The sequence below is a fragment of the Puntigrus tetrazona genome, chromosome 3 (genome assembly GCF_018831695.1).
Source record: "Puntigrus tetrazona isolate hp1 chromosome 3, ASM1883169v1, whole genome shotgun sequence".
Lineage (NCBI taxonomy): Eukaryota > Metazoa > Chordata > Actinopteri > Cypriniformes > Cyprinidae > Puntigrus > Puntigrus tetrazona.
Window position 1 is genome coordinate 8,547,119 of NC_056701.1, and position 17,500 is coordinate 8,564,618.

A 17,500-nucleotide genomic window follows, 5' to 3' on the forward strand; every position below is an offset into this window, starting at 1 on the left:
TGATCTGAGAAACAGAATAAGAAAAGAAAGAAGTAGATGCCATTCTTTATATGATGCAACAAATACATCATATTTTATGAGGAGTGTTCTCGGTTCAAGCTGATCTAATTAATGCAGCCTAACAACAATCCTTTAATGGATTTGAATAATAGAAGCGTATTAGTGTGTTATGTGTAAGCTAGGTTAGCTAGCAGAACTATAATGTCATAGGATTTCGCTCAAGTATTGAGGAGATAAACCATTCAGGGCTTTATAGGTAATTAATAAGATTTTAAAATCTATCTGATGTTTGATAGGGAGCCAGTGCAGTGTTGACAGAACCGGGCTAATATGATCATACTTCCTAGTTCTAGTAAGGACTCTAGCTGCTGTGTCTTGGACTAGCTGAAGTTTGTTTATTAAGCGTGCAGAACAACCACCCAATAAAGCATTACAATAATCTAACCTCGAGGTCATAAACGCATGAATTAATATTTCTGCATTAGAGGTTGAAAGCATAGGTCGTAAGCATAAGGTAGCATAAGATGAGAATTTTAATGAATCACATACTCCGGCGGCTTCACGCCATGAACAAACATGAAAAAGGTAACAGAGTCTTAGTAAGCAAAGTTCAACTCAGAAACTCAAAAGTTCTTTCCTTATCTCATCATTCCAAATACGAGCAGTGACTCAGACAGGCAGGCTAGCGGAGAAAAGCAGGCAGACGAATCAGGAACATCAGGTATGTAACCTTGAGACCAGCCATAGACTGAATGGTGAGAGTCTTTTATGCCAGGGCCAGTGAGTGATAGCAGGTGCGGGTGATCAGTACTCCGGTGATTGTGATCGTGTCCAGGTGGCGGGATTGGTAGGCGTGGGAAGTGACAGCGTGACACATAGGTCGTAATTTAGATATATTTTTAAGATGGAAAAACACAGTTTTACAGATGCTGGTTTTCGAAGGAAAGATTGCTGTCAAGATTGCTGCATAGTTTCTGTTATATCATGTTATATCAAGTTTTTGCGTCGTATTGGATGAGCTAAGGAATTGAGATAAGTCAGGAAGATTACTTAGAAAGCGTTCTTTTGTGGTGGAAGTGATGGTTCTACCATACTTGTAATAAGGTGCAGAGTATTCAGGTTTAACTATACAGAGTTCACACAAGACTAGATAGTGATCTGAAATGTCATCACTTTGCTGCAGAACTTCAAACATTTTAACATCTATTCCATGTGACAGTATTAGATCTAGAGTATGATTTCTACAATGAGTAGGTCCAGAGACGTGTTGTCTTTTTCATTATCAACATGGATATTAAAATCGCCAACAATTAAGACTTTATCTGCGGCCAGTACTAACTCAGTTAGAAAATCAGCAAATTCTTTAATGAAATCTGTGCTGTGCCCTGGTGGCCTGTATACAGTAGCCAGTACAAACATGACAGAAGATTTATCACTAGCACATGATTCTGTAGATAATGTTATATGCAGCACCAAAACTTCAAATGAGTTATACTTAAAGCCTGCCCTCTGAGAAGTACTAAGAATATTGTTATAAATTATAGCAACACCTCCCCCTTTACCTTTTAAATGTGGCTCATTTTTATAGCAGTAATTTTTGGGGGTAGATTCATTTAGAGTAATGAATTCATCTGGTTTTAGCCAGGTTCCTGTCAAACAGAGCAAATCTAGGTTCTGATCTTTGAGCAAAAAAATTATATACAAAAAATTATTTTTGTGGAAAGGGATTTAATATTCAGCAAGCCAAATTTATCATTTGTATTACAAGTAGTTTTTATTTGTTGAACAATTCGGGGAACAGACACAGTCTCTATAGTGTGATATCTAGGTGAAAGAGTCTCTATGTGCTGAGAATTAACTGCCTTCTGTGACGTGAGGCAGCTAGCAGACGGTCGGTTTAGCCGGTCTGTCTGCTTCCTGACCTGGGCACTAGTTGGTCATGTTGGAGCTATAAGACTATATGCCATATTTCTGGATAGAAGAGCGGCACCACCCCAGGAGGGATGAAGACCATCTCTTTTTAACAGGTCAGGTCTGCCCCAGAAACTAAAGCCTATGCTGTTCTGCGGGCACCACTTAGACATCCAGCCATTGAGACCCAGCAATCTGCTGTGAATCTCATCACCCCGGTAAGCAGGGAGGGGACCAGAGCATATTACATTGTCCGACATCGTGCTTGCAAATTCACACACCTCTTTAATATTACTTTTAGTGATCTCCGACTGGCGACGTCGAACATCATTAGCGCCGACGTGAATAACAATCTTACGAAATTTACGTTTAGCATTAGCCAGCACTTTTAAATTTGACAAGATGTCAGACGCTCTGGCTCCCGGTAAGCATTGGACTATGGTGGCTGGTGTCTCTATTTTCACGTTCCGTACAATAGAATCGCCAATTACTAGAGCACTTTGATCAGGTTTCTCAGTGGGTCAATGATTGAGGAGAACCTGTTTGATGTTCTGATCGGAACGGATGAGCGGTGTTTTGACCCGCGACTAGCCCGCCTCACGGTCACCCAGATACCTGCTGCAGGGGCTCTGAAGCTGGAACCGAACAATGTACGTGATTCACTGTACTAGACGCATCCAAAACAGTATCTACAGCCCTCGCATTCTTACTGTCAATTAATACTTGGATGCGTGTCTCTAATTCTAAAACCTTCTCTGTCAGTCTAGCTATTTCCCTGCATTTATCACACGTGAATCCCTGATCGCTAACAGAGAAAGATAAACTATATATGTGGCAGGCGGTGCAAGTGATGATGCAGGGAGAAGCAATTTACTCACTCTAAGTGATGGAAGATTCACTCTTGTTTGACAAGCTTGTAAAAATGGAGCGAGCGAGCATGAGGGAGAAATGAAAAGGAGTGGAAAAGAAGACAATAATAGGCGCGTAAACGCGCATGGGAACGAAAGTGATAACCTGATCGGCTAATGATAATTAACACACACGTATGTAGATAATTAAATGAAAGAACAGAGGGTGATAAATTGAAGAGCGAAGCTACACAGAGCTACAAACAAACGAACCTCTCAGCAGACAGGAGCAATCGAGCCAAGTTCTCAAGTCTTAAGTCCCTCCATCTCACACAGAGGCAAGGGGTTGTCAAGGCATTCATCAAAAATTTTGTTTAGCTAATAGTCACAAAGTTCCAGTCCCAGTGCTAAAAAGTAAAAAAAAAATTCCTAGTATGTATAGTAAAAATCCTTACAAGGAAAGTGAGAAAGTCAACTTTATATAATATAGATTGTTTTATATCAGCTTCACAAAAGTATCGTGTAAATACAGTGTATATGTGGATATGCCTGTGTGTATGACTGTTGTGTCAAACTGTGTTTGACATGTTTGACAGTGTTTGACATTTTTCACACCTATATAGTTTATGCTATTTTATGCTTGTGTTGTGCTATAGTTTTAAAAACTCTGTGTAAGTATTTGTTAGGAACTGTAAAGATTGTCTTCAAGCATCTTTAATGTTCAGGTGCTGTTTTTGTGTTTCAGGATGAAGTCTCCGGCCGAGCGGCGGGCCGAGATCTGTGAGGATTATTCGCCGTGTCGTCTCTTTGCGCAGCGCTACGGATCACCAATGGCCTATCAAGTGTACTTCGGCGCTCAGCAGCTCAAGCCCAATCCACACGTGCATCACTACTAAGTCCCGCCTCCACATTTGCATTTGACCAATCAGCCTATTCCTTTGAATAATGCCTTACAGACCCATTAAACCCAGACACCTATTTACACATTTATAAGTGCTTTTGTGTGTCACAGGTTTACTACTAATCTCCTCTCGCTCTCTGACGAAGGGCCAGTTTGCTCAGATATTAACACAGCTACGCTTTTGCTGATATATGCTCAATTACTATTCAAAGCTAAAATCACGAAGGTGCCTGCATTGACATTTTGCATTTCTTAATAGATGCAAAAATTAGTTGTCCAATGAAAACATTTCCAGACAAGAAATTTGTTTTTTAATCTCGTCACAGATGTGTTCATTTGTTAATCACAATTAAACTCCTGCAAACCTGAGCTGGTCTCTTCTTTCATATGCTGATTATTGGATGTCAGTTCATCCAATTACAATGTCAAAGACAAATTTCAACCATAGTTAACAATAAAGATGTGTTGTCTTTTTGGTGTTCATCTGGTGACCTCTGTGAGTGGCTCTGGATCCACGTGTACAAGCGGTTTATTCTGAGGCGATCACTGAATTCTTTCTCAGACTTTGTGGCATCTGCGCTCCAGAGATTTGTAAGTCAGACGGTAAAATTACACAGCTGCTGTCCAAGAGTGTGTTCTGTGTGGGAATAAATAGCAGCACAGCACGACTGGGGAAGCAGAGCCAGAAAACATGTTAGATGTTCAGCATCGAAACAATTGAGCAGAGTCCTGCACACACACACACACACACACACACGTTTGTGAAAAGTGGGCACTCTCCATAGGCAAAATGGTTTTTAAATTGTACAAACTGTATTTTCTATTGCCCTACACCTAAACGTACCCTTTACAGGAAACCTTCTGCTGTTTTAGAAGTGGGGATGTGGGGTAATGTCCTGATGAATCCCCTTCTCCTTTGAATACCTATGTCATACCCATGGCATTATATAAATTTGTGTTCTCATATGTCACAAAAACACGCACAAACAAGAAGAAAGCATACAGCTCCAGGTGATTCCTGAGGAGCCGCTCGGCCCTGAACATCACTGCTGCAGAAACAGCTGTAATTAAAGTCTTTATATGAAATGTTTATATGAGGCTGGTTTCCTCCGCTGACGAGCTGCTTACACGCAATCACATTATTTGAAGAATGTGGAATTTGTTGACAGCGCCACCTAGAGTCTGTGTTGTTACTGCAGGGTGTGTGTGTGTGTGTGTGTGTGTGTGTGTGTGTGTGTGTGTGTGTGTGTGTGTTTGATTCCTCATCCAATCATGATGTCTGATCGTTGTGATGTCATGTTATAAATGTTATAAATAAAAATGAGTGACACAGAGATACAGTTACAGATCAGCTAAAGGACAGAGACAAACATGAAGAGCCTCACACTCCTGATCTTCTGCTGCGTGATAGCTGCATGTCTGAGCGCAGGTCAGTGTGTGTGTGTGTGTGTGTAGTGTAGTGGCTTGCTTTGTTGGGGACACTTAACTTCTAGAGATTATCATTGAATTGATTCCAGAGACCGTCTCTTCATTTAATAACAAACTGTTCTCTCTCTTCATTATACATCCCTGTCATTGTATTCTTCTACTTTATACTGTTTAGTGCTTTGATAAAACCTGTGTTGATAAAAGAACTATAGAAATAAAAATGACTGATTGATTGATAATGTATATGTATGTATGATTGTTCTCTCTGTGATCTTCTCTTCTAGGTCTTCCTGACACTAAGTCAGTGAGTCCTGCAGAATCTCGCAGTGATGATGGTGAGACACGTGTGTGTGTGTGTGTGTGTGTGTGTGTGTGTGTGTGTTTACGGTAGATTGCATATGCTCAATCTCAATATTCTCAATGTCAGATTGTGCTGATCTGTGGCATTTTCCAGTCTTTCAGGGTTTCAGTTTTTAAGCGTTTCAGCCGTTTAGTTGTTCAGTCTATCGGTGTTTCATTCTTTCTTTCAGTTTTTCAGTTTTTTAAAATAAACACCCAGGTAAAAAAACAAGTACACTTCCACAATGGAATTAAAGTGGTCTATTTTCATGCACTAATTTTGTACTTAACATACTGAAAATGATTGTTTAATACTTCTTAAGATAAACTGAAGTTCATCTAAGTATACTCAACTCTGATATTTTGAGACACCATGAATATGAACTAAAATGCAATTTTAACATACTATATTTGTATTTTAAAAATGTATGGAAAAATTATTTAATGGAAGTGTAATAGAGTTTTTTTCTTGGGAATTCAAGGTAATGTAAATGCATTTGAGTTCTTCTGTGTTTTAGTCGTTCAGTTTTTCAGTCTTTCTGTGTTTTCAGTGTTTCGGTCTTTCTGCTCAGCTGTAATTATCAGCCTTTCCTGAAGATCTCATTCAGCTGCTTCAGTTGTATTTGTTTAAAGCTGAACTTTTCAGGATATTTAGGATATTTTCCTTCAAGTAGAGTCACAAATATCATAATTAGATAAATGACTGATTTCAAAAATATATGTGGAAAGTGTGTGTGTGTATGTCACAAACGCTGATCACTGAACTCAATTCATGAGTTTAATCAATGTAATCTTTTACAGGGTTAGTTCAGCCAAAACTGAAAACAGTCCCGCTAAATCCATACGAACACATTCAGTCTAAATGTTCTTCACATGATGAAAGCAACCAGGAACCGGCAAAAAACCCCATAAGTATGACGTATGAGATCTGTGGCGGAGGCTGAGATTATGTCAGGTCTTCACGCAGATCTGCATGAGATCACGCACATTTTATTCATAGAACAAAAGTTTAGCACAACCATAGTTAATGATATATCTAAATTTAAAAGTAGTAAAAAAAATTAAATAAATTATAAATATAAAAAACACCAAATTTTATGTCTAAAATTCTTATGTGTAAAATTATGCACTGCATTGTATACAGTGTGCAAAAAGTAGTATCTTGAAGTTGACTCTAAATTTATTGGAACCCAGTCCAATAAGACAAGGCCAGGGGCTGCTGCATTTTGACCATCTATAACCGAAACGGTATAGACTAAGGTAAGCCAATGTACGAAGAGTGAGAGTAATCCAAACTAGTAGAACTTAGTTCATAAAATTAAAGTGTTTCACCTTGAATGAAAACAAAAGAGGTCTAAAAATGGATCCCTGTGGAACGCATGTGGATAAGCACAAGAGAGTTAAGTAAATGACCGATATTTAAGAGAGATGTTTCAAAAGATTTTTGTGATCAACAGTGTCAGATGCAGCACCCAAATCTAAAAGTATCAGGATAGCAGATGAGCCACAATCAATGGACAAAACAGTGCAATGCAGAGCTCTACAACCAGAGTGAACCCAAAAAAAAAGTGTTACTTCCTGTCTCATCTCAGGTGTGTTTATGAAACAAGATGTGGCCTCAACAGTCGTGAGACAGAAGAGAGCAGGAACAGCACCTGCAGACCTGACTGTGGCTCAGCTGGAGAGGTACACACACACACACACAAACACACACACTCAGACACACAAACACACACACACTCAGACACACACACACACACACTCAGACACAGACATTCACTCACTCACACACATACATTCACTCACTCACTCTCTCTCTCACACACACACACACACACTCACTCAGACACATTCACTCACTCACACACGCACACACAAACACACACTCAGGCACAGACAATCACTCACACACACACATACATTCACTCACTCACTCACTCTCACACACACACACTCACACACACACATACATTCACTCACTCACTCACTCACTCTCACACACACACACTCACACACACACATACATTCACTCACTCACTCACTCTCACACACACACACTCACACACACACATACATTCACTCACTCACTCACTCTCACACACACACACTCACACATACACTCAGCATCAGTGATGGGTCTCACACTCACAATCAATCAATCAATCATTTTTATTTCTATAGTTCTTTTATCAACACAGGTTATATCAAAGCACTGAACAGTATAAAGTAGAAGAATACAATGACAGGGATGTATAATGAAGAGAGAGAACAGTTTGTTATTAAATGAAGAGACGGTCTCTGGAATCAATTCAATGATAATCACTAGAAGTTAAGTGTCCCCAACAAAGAAGACAGAGGAACCAGAACCCCATCCATACAGAATGAAGAAGAAAAACCTTGGGAGAAACCAGACTCAGTTGAGACCAGTTCTCTGACCGGACACCCAGGACTTAACTTCCAGTTCAATTTTAAACACAGCTGTGTCAGGTAGTGTAAATGACTTAGTGTGTGTGTGTGTGTGTGTGTGTGTGTGTGTGTGTGTGTGTGTGTGTGTGTGTGTGTGTGTGTGTGTGTGTGTGTGTGTGTGTGCATCAGGATCTGGTGATTGGTCCACGGTGCTCATCTAGGTGTTCTGGTCTCTGATGAACATAATCTCTGGGTGCTGATCCACCATCTAGTCTGGATACAAACTGTGAAAACAGATTGAGAAAGAGACAGGACTAATATTAGCGTAGATGCCATTCTTTTTACGATGTCACAAGTACATCGTATTTTAGGAGTAGTGTTCCCGGTTCCAGCAAATCTAAGTAATGCAGCCTAAAAATCCTTTAACGGATTTGAATAATAAAAGGCGTGTTGGTGTGTTATGTGTAGGCTAAGTTAAAAAGATGTGTCTTTAATCTAGATTTAAACTGACAGAGTGTGTCTGCTTCCGAACAGAGTTAGGGAGATTGTTCCAGAGTTTAGGTGCTAGATAGGAAGAGGATCTGGCGCCCGCAGTTGATTTTGATATTCTAGGTATTATCAAATGGCCAGAGTTTTGAGAACGCAGCGGACGTGCAGGACTATAATGTGATAAGAGCTCGCTCAAGTATTGAGGAGATAAACCATTCAGGGCTTTATAGGTAATTAATAAGATTTTAAAATCTATCTGATGTTTGATAGGGAGCCAGTGCAGTGTTGACAGAACCGGGCTAATATGATCATACTTCCTAGTTCTAGTAAGGACTCTGGCTGCTGTGTTTTGGACTAGCTGAAGTTTGTTTATTAAGCGTGCAGAACAACCACCCAATAAAGCATTGCAATAATCTAACCTTGAGGTCATAAACGCATGAATTAATATTTCTGCATTAGAGGTTGAAAGCATATCGGAACTCACGAAACTGATTAGAAGCTTTTCACATGTCAAATCAGATCACTAGATTACATTGGGATGGTACGATAGATACCATTTACTTTTAGAAAAACATTTCAGTTCGTTTGAGGTATTGCACCTTAAACTTATATATTTTTTTTCACTCACACACACACTCTTGTCTTGCAGTCTGAAGGAAGTGTGTGAAGCGAACCTGGCCTGTGAGCACATGATGGATGTGTCCGGCATCATTGCAGCCTACACTGCGTACTATGGGCCCATTCCCTACTAGATCACCGCTGCTGGACATTACAGCGCATTATGAGCATCTGTCAAAAATGATAAAAAAAAAAACATAAGCAGAGTTGTTGAAGCCATACCAGATTGTAATAAAGAAAGAAATTAAATAATGCAGTGTTATCTGGAGTTCTTCTACTGATCATGTCCCATGTGATTGTGACTCACACACTGACTATAACACTCACACACACACACACACACACACACACACACACACACACACACACATGCAGACTTGTTTGGCTGTCCTTGTCAGGATTCTCATAGGCGTAAAGCTTTTTCTACTGTACGGACTGTGTTTTCTATCGCCCTACACAGACCCTACACCTAACCATTTCAGAGGAGTCTAGGTGCAGCTCAAACAAGCAGAAAAGGTGCTGTTCATAAACCTGATATCATTTTATTTTTGTTGCTTTTATGTGAATAAAGATAAGATAACCAACACACTCATAGGGCTTGCTTTTGATTCGATACAAAATGCATATTTATTGTCCATTTCTATTTTAATTTTACTGTATTTTATTTACTACAACAATTACATATGTCACACCGAGATTGCACTGTCATAATATTTGGAAATATGCATGCATAATTGATATCAGATAAAAACAAAAAAAACATAAGACATTTTAGAATGCAGCATCAAATAGTCTGAACCAATGAGCATTAAGCTGTGTTATCAGTCAGGCATTTCCCATGATGCTTTTGGTGGAGAGACTGATCAATCCGACACAGCTGCCAGAGCTTTTTAGGTCACAGGTCACATATGATCGCAACAAATTCAAATTAGATGAGAACATTTAATAATAACACATTCTTGATTCAGCTGAGCAACACGTTTCCTCTACACATCGTCCTTGTCATAGACATAACAAAACACTACTTATTATCTATAAGGCATTTATTGAGTATATGGTTCTCATATTTGTATTTGTATATCTCATATCCCGTATATGGATCTCCAAGATTCCTCATTATAGACTGTTTAAATGGGCCACGATACGCAAGCCATCCGCTATATTGTAGCAGTCTGATCTGACATAGTAATCAATGAATATTTGAAAGATGCCACAATCCTGTTCTCAACAGTTCCGTGCGAACCTACAGTAAAGACGACAAATACTCAACATGGCGGCCACTTCTTTGTTCCACAGAGCGCTCTAATGAGGCGCCTATGACCACAAACAGAAGTCTGCATCCTCCAGAGGTTGTATTTGTAGGCTGCATACGTCATGAAGAAGATATTATTTTAGAGTATTAACAGTTTAGAGTATTTGACCATTGTTATTTAATTAAGTGTAAATTGTTACTTAATTTGTAATATGTAATATGTATTATATGTATTATGCTTATTTCCCGCGAATAGAGTGCTGGATGTCGTGTGCAGCCTGCAAATGCGTTTTAGAAAGGGCCTGCGCAAATGTCTGTGCTTGTAACTGCGCGCTGCTGTCGATTTAAATAATAAAGGTCCGGAAGCGGAAGTGGCATGCTCAGGAGCGGTGACGTGTTTCCGTTTATTGCAGAAAAGATGGCTAGCGCTTTTGAATGCGTTTACTGAGTCAGAAACGTGAATATTGGATATCTTTTTTAAGAGATTGAGGTGAGTTTGACTTTTATTCTGATCGTGGAGCTGATTCTTAGTCATATCACATGTGAGCGAGAGTTATAACACGATCATCAGTGTGTTTATGATGCGGGAAACAATCCGCAGAGCATCACTCAAACAGAAGGCTTTTCTTGATCTTTTTACTCGCTCTGATAAATCTTTACTAGACCCACACAATCATAAAAGAGTTTTTAGTGTTCACTTTTATATGCGCCACAAGTTCTCTCACAAATCCCATGTTTAGTTTGTTTAGAGGTAGAGTTTGTGTCTTATGTTCAGTGTTGGGCAAATTATAGTTAACATTCAAATTGTTTCTGTAAAATAGTTTTTTTGTGTACATTACTGATTACTCCATTTAAAAATATATATATAATAAATATAATCGTATTACTAATTACTGTACTTTCAAGTTTCATTTTCCAAAAAAAAAAACTATGAAGTCAAATTAGCTTGATATAGAGCTGTTAGCTTTACATATAGTGATAAAGCACTGAACAGTATCAAATAAGAGACTAGTGTCAGTAATGTATAAGGATGAGATTAAACACTCACTTTTCAGCTAATGGTATTTCATTATTGAATGCAGAAAAGTTATTGTCTAGATCTGCTTAGTGAAACGAAGTCAACCTCAGGGTTCTTTCGTTAATTTAATGTTGACCGAAAAATTACATAACTACTAAAACAGCACTTGCATTACTCAGAGTAAGAGTGAAAGCAATGTTTCTTCTTTTTATTGTGCAAGTAAGAGTAATACAACATTTGAAACTGTATAATATCTACTTTTATTGAATACACTCACAAGAGTAACACAACATTGTGCTTTTGTAAAATAAAGAAAACCAATAGCGTGCGCTTTCTATAATCTCAGTCTCTGGGAACATTTTCCTGAAACCTGTCACTCAATAACACAATAATACAACAAGTTGGTAGATCCCATACTTTGTGTGAAATTGTTCTTATGCACACATTACTCATAACAGTAATTAGTTACACGTCTCAGTGTAACCCAGCTTTACTCATGTTTCAAGTGTTGTGTGTGTGTGTGTGTGTGTGTGTGTGTGTGTGTGTGTGTGTGTGTGTGTGTGTGTGTGTGTGTGTGTTGTTCAGGTGAAGCTGACCGTCTGCAGTCATGGGTCGGCGCTCTACCTCCTCCACCAAGAGTGGGAAGTTCATGAACCCCACGGATCAGGCCAGTGAGTACACACAACTTAAACACCTCAAATCACAGTTTACATGTCTGACCACTGTCCTGACTGTGTGTGTGTGTGTGTGTGTGTGTGTGCGCTCCACAGGGAAGGAGGCGCGCAAGAGAGAGCTCAAGAAGGTAAATACTTGACTATAGACACTCCTGACATGTTCTGGACTAGTTAGTGCACACTTTTGAGTCTGTGCTGGTTACACAGTGTGTGTGAAAACATTGACAAGTGTGATTAGTGACTGTTAGTGATCACTAGCATCACGGTTACGGACACGTGTGTGTGTGTGTGTGTGTGTGTGTGTGTGTGTGTGTGTGTGTGTGTGTTTGTTAATTGTAGAACAAGAAGCAGAGGATGATGGTCCGAGCAGCAGTGTTGAAGATGAAAGACCCACGTCAGATCATCCGAGACATGGAGAAACTTGATGAAATGGGTCTGTGTGTGTAACAGAGATATTGTGTGTTTATGAGAAAGAGATGTGTCCTGATCTTGTTTGTTGTTTTAGAGTTCAATCCGGTGCAGCAGCCGCTGCTGAATGAGAAAGTTCTGCGAGACAAACGTAAGAAGCTGCGTGAGACGTTTGAGCGAATCGTCCGTCTGTACGAGCGAGAGAATCCAGAGATGTACAAAGAGCTGCGCAAGCTGGAGGTGGAGTACGAGACCAAGAGAGGACAGCTGTCACTCTACTTCGACTCCGTCAAGGTGTGTGTGTGTGTGATGATCAGATCTAAACGGTACAGTCATGAATGAGAGATCCTCAAGAGATTCTTATGACTTCTGGAGAATCAAGTAAGAATTAATCTGGGAAAATGACTGCAGTTATTCTGATGCTTACTTGATTAAAATCAGTTCAGATCTGACTGTGTGTGTGTGTGTGTGTGTGTGTGTGTGTGTGTGTGTTTCCATCAGAATGCTGAATCTGTGGAGGTGGACAGTATTCCTCTTCCAGACATGCCTCACGCTCCATCCAGCATCCTGATCCAGGACATTCCCCTTCCTGGAGCTCAGCCACCCTCCATCCTGAAGAAGAACTCGGCCCTCGGGTCAGAACACACACTCACTCACACACACACACTCTATGAACTTGCTTACGTACACATTCAGTGCACACATGTATACTTCCACTCTTGTTCAGTGTGTCAGTGGATGTATGTAGTAAGATAAGCGTTGCACAGGAGCTAGCGTGTAAATGTGTGCTCACTCGTGTGTTTCAGGAAGGGCTCAGCGTTGTCAGCAGCCGCTCTAGCAGGAGTTCCTCGTCTCCCGCCAGGACGCAAACCTCCGGGACCCCCGCCGGGGCCACCGCCTGCACAGGTCCTGCAGCTATACGCTAACACCCGCCGCACAGGTACGCTAACACTCACCCCGCCACACATCCTGCAGCTGCATGCTAACACATATACGTCATCTGTACGTTGGAAAAGATTAGCAAATGATTGTTCTAGTTTTTCAAACATTTGAGTTGTTTTAAAGCTGCTGTGCGTGTTTCCTGTCAGAAGGCGGCGGGTCAGACTCTGAGATGATGGACACCGGAGGGAGAGACAGCGACAGAGACAGCGACGCAGACGACGACAGCGACTCGCAGGATGATAGCGGCGCAGAGAGAGACGACGCAGATGTTGACCCCAGAATGATGTCTGATCGCCATGGCGACAGAGACGAGGAGCGCGACCGGGGCGATAAACACACGGGTGAGCTTCCACTCTTACGTTTGAGCATCACGTGGGCTCCATAGTCATACGACAGGATTCAGGTCACAAACAAACACCATTTGAAAAACAGCAGCTGTAGGATTGAGGGTTTGATGTGTGTGTGTTTTCTGTCTTCAGGTCGCAGCGTACGATTCGCTGACATGCCTCCGCCCAAAGAGAAGAGGAAGAGGAGGGTGATGAAGACGAAGAGCATCACTCCACTGCAGGCCATGATGCTTCGGATGGCAGGTGTGTGATGTCATCACCATGGTTCAAGACCAAGCCAAGGCTCCTTTATTTCTTTAGCGCATTATACAAAACAGTTTGTGTCAAAGCAGCTTTAGATGTTGACGTGTGTGTGTCGGAGCACAGGTCAGTCTATCCCGGAGGATGAGGAGGAGGACGACGAAGAGGAGTACACAGACTCTGAGGAGTCGGATGCTGAGGATCAGATCTCCACAGAAGCCACTCAGTCATTGGTCAATCCCAGACTTTCTGTTCCAGCTGCACCAATGGCAGCACAGCAGCCTCCCCCACACATGCAGGCTCCACCAATCACAGGGCCACCTCCTTTAGGACCACCTCCTGCTCCTCCAATGAGGCCTCCGGGACCTCCGTCAGGACCGCCCCCTGGACCACCTCCCGGTGCGTCACTCATTCATTTATATCGTTATAGTGATGGTTGATCGTCTGAGGAGTCATGTGACGTGTTTGGCTGTAGTGAGATGTTTGCTGATGCTGGGTTTTGTCACACACAGGTGCTCCTCCTTTCCTGAGGCCCCCTGGACTCCCTGCGGCCCTCAGGGGCCCCATGCCACGCATGCTGCCTCCGGGGCCCCCTCCAGGGCGACCACCCGGACCCCTCCTGGACCCCACCAGGTCTGCCCCCGGCCCCCAGAGGACCCCACCACGCCTGCCGCCCCAGCCCCTGGTGAGTGTGTGTTAGTGAGAGAGTGTAGGCTAGGTTTAGGACAATAACACGTATAGTTTGTACAATATAAACGCATGGAGAGTCCCTCCAAGGATAACTAACCAGACGTGTGTGTCTTTCTGAGAGAGTGAAATTTGAGACTCTCACAGTTTACACTGAATGATGTAAGAAGTAAAGTATTTCAAAGATCTTGTGGAAAGTCAGGACCTGTTGATGCTGGGCTTGCGGCTATAACCCATTTCAGTGATACCGGTGTTAAGCTGCAACACTGCTTTAAGCTGTGTTTAAAATGAAACAGGAAGTTAAGTGCTGGGCGTCCGGTCAGAGGAGAACTGGTCTCAACTGAGTCTGGTTTCTCCCAAGGTTTTTCTTCTTCATTCTGTATGGATGGGGTTCTGGTTCCTCTGTCTTCTTTGTTGGGGACACTTAACTTCTAGAGATTATCATTGAATTGATTCCAGAGACCGTCTCTGTATTTAATAACAAATTATTTTTGAATTTGAAAAGTATGTTTACTTCTACCATCAATCAAGTGATTGTGGAAATAAAAAAAAATAATTTGCATTTTTTTCTTTTTATATCAAGATGTATTCCATCCATGCCTCCTTATTTTCTTACTCGTTTTGCTAATACATGTTATACGTTTTATAATTCTTTTTATTTTATATTAGGCATAGGCTATGGCATGGTGTATTTTTATTTTCCTAATAAAAGTTCTATGTTCTGCTTTGTTACTTGAATTGGATGCAAGCAATTGCCGCTAATGTAAAAGTGAAAGTAAAATGCACTTTTTTAGATTTCCATTTTTACATTTAAAAGTGAATGACAGTGAGGAAAATATAATTAGGAGATTATGATTTTCATCTAAAAGAGACAAAAAATAATCAGATCTAACAGTTTTTAATGCTTTTTTGTACTTTCCCAACAGACTATATTAAAAAAAAAAAAACACTAACTCTAGTTTTATTTTTTTCCACCTGCTCTTCATTTTCCGGGATGCTGTCTTTAGTGAGCGAATGTACTTGTTTTCTTTCATCTGTCTTAAGTATAAAGGAGCCACTGTATCTAAAGTTTGGGAAAAGAGAGAGCACATAGTATCTGTTACATCAAGTTTTCTGCACTATTGGATGTGGTAACGAACCAAGATAAATCAGGAAAATTTAAAAAAATGTGTGTGTTTGGTGCTGATTACAGGAATGCCCCCGGCCCCTCCGCCCCGTATGGCTCCACCCCTCTCTCTGTTCCCGCCTCCACTGAATCCCAACGTGCTCAGCGCTCCACCCAGCATCCGGCAGAAGTCACCTGTGGCAACGACCTCCTCCAGCGACTCCGCCCCCCTCATCCCACCGGCCCGAGGCTCCGCCCACCAGATGCCACCCCCTCCTGGCACTACGCCCACCATCGAGAAGCGAGCCACGGTCTCGGGCCCCGGGGCGTCCTTGGCCCCGCCAGGTGGAGCCACCATCTCAGCCAAACCACAGATCATCAACCCCAAGACGGAGGTGACCCGCTTTGTGCCCACGGCGCTCCGTGTGCGCAGGGACCGGGCCCCGGGCCGCAGGGACGAAGAGCCACCCAAACCAGCCGCCGCAGCCAAGCCCAGCCAGCCGCCCGGAGCTGCGCCGCCCGGCCTCAAGACCAAGGACCAGATGTACGAGGCCTTCATGCGCGAGATGGAGGGCCTGCTGTGAGCTGCTGTACTTTCATAAGTGTGTTTTTACCTTCAGATGTGAATAAATCTCAGATGTCCATTCAGTCCCGGTCTGTTTTTACTTTATTTGTAGCACATTTCATAGACGCATACAAAGAAATAAAATAATCATAAAAAAGAGGGTTTACATGACTAAAAATTCAGTCCACAGTTGAGTGTGATGATTTAGCACATCTGGGCCTGTATTCACAAAACATTTTATCTTACCACTAAGAGTTTTCTTAAATGGCAGTAATAGTTTTTGATAATTATTTTTTCTTAAAACATTCACAAAGCTGCTGAGACAAACTTTGAAGTTTTAAGCTAAGAATAAGGGGCAGGTTTGAGCTCGTTGCTATTGATGATGTCATTAAACTTATTAAAAGTCCCATATCGTACGCCTTTTTGGAGTTTTATTTTTAGGTGTTGATGTCCCTAAGAATATATATTTGCAGTACAGGTAACAAAAACCATCTGGTTGTTCATCTTTCAGGAGCTCTGACACAAACAGTTTGATTTTGGTCTAATTACTAATCCTGAGCCTCTCTTTTGATTAGTTTGGCCTCCTCGTGTGTCTTTCAGATTAAACAATCAAATGTAACAATGTCAGAATTATATCAGTGCTAGCTGGAAGCAAAACAAAGGAAAGACTGAAGTCTGGCATGAGTTTGAACAAGAAGTTCTTTGTGAGTTGGTTTTGGTAGTTCAAATCGGCTCGAGTTCTTTTTAACTCTTAAACCTTTGAGGGACTGTTACCCAATCAGGGGGTGTGTTTTGAAACAGATGGAAACCATCATCAAATGATCATCAAAAATGTTATATGTTTGCACACTTATAAAAGGTTCAGTAAAGTGTTGTTATGAGCCAATCTAAGGTTTTACTGCATCACACGACGATGTAGTTTAGGAAAAGTGTGTAAAACAACAAACTTTATATATAATCATCTGTTATTGTATATGCATTGTTGTGATTAATTACACTGTGAGATGTTGTTAATGTAAGGGCAGAAATTTTCCTTCAAAAGCAGGACATTACTTTTTTTGTTTTTGCTTTGTTTTGTTTTTGTCAAATGACTTAGACTAAATAAAACAGCATTTTGCTATGTTTATTAGCTGAAGGAAATTAAACATTACTATGAAGTATTTTTGTGAACTCAGTAAGCAGTCTTCTAGACTTTCATCCATCTTCATATAAAAATATAAAATGCTCTCTTAAAAAGACGTAAGAATGATGTTAATACCAACTGCTCTTTATGTTTAAATAACCCTGAAACTTCTTTACATTTATTCAGGAATTGCTCCTAC

At 41.0% G+C, this 17,500-nt stretch overlaps 3 protein-coding genes across 3 annotated transcripts in view; all 3 read left to right on the forward strand.

The window, feature by feature from the left end:
• The window catches only part of LOC122331854 (matrix Gla protein), a 6,857-nt gene extending 2,828 nt beyond the window's left edge, over nt 1-4,029 (forward strand). The window contains exon 5 of the mRNA XM_043229399.1: nt 3,505-4,029. Within this exon, the coding sequence (XP_043085334.1) occupies nt 3,505-3,655 (151 nt within the window). The 3' untranslated portion in view covers nt 3,656-4,029. The remainder of the gene's footprint in view (nt 1-3,504) is intronic.
• Nucleotides 4,030-4,967: 938 nt separating this feature from the next.
• Nucleotides 4,968-9,192, forward strand: LOC122341872 (bone gamma-carboxyglutamate (gla) protein). Its single transcript, XM_043235544.1, has 4 exons — nt 4,968-5,089; nt 5,373-5,423; nt 7,020-7,113; nt 8,972-9,192. Exons 1-4 carry the CDS (start codon nt 5,032-5,034, stop codon nt 9,072-9,074), a joined length of 306 nt encoding a protein of 101 aa, XP_043091479.1. The 5' UTR covers nt 4,968-5,031; the 3' UTR covers nt 9,075-9,192.
• Nucleotides 9,193-10,559: 1,367 nt separating this feature from the next.
• On the forward strand, nt 10,560-16,261 carry LOC122342110 (WW domain-binding protein 11). Its single transcript, XM_043235902.1, has 12 exons — nt 10,560-10,682; nt 11,796-11,881; nt 11,981-12,012; nt 12,224-12,317; nt 12,390-12,586; nt 12,794-12,927; nt 13,099-13,232; nt 13,381-13,575; nt 13,714-13,824; nt 13,948-14,220; nt 14,334-14,510; nt 15,701-16,261. Exons 2-12 carry the CDS (start codon nt 11,818-11,820, stop codon nt 16,195-16,197), a joined length of 1,908 nt encoding a protein of 635 aa, XP_043091837.1. The 5' UTR covers nt 10,560-10,682; nt 11,796-11,817; the 3' UTR covers nt 16,198-16,261.
• Nucleotides 16,262-17,500: the final 1,239 nt, after the last annotated feature.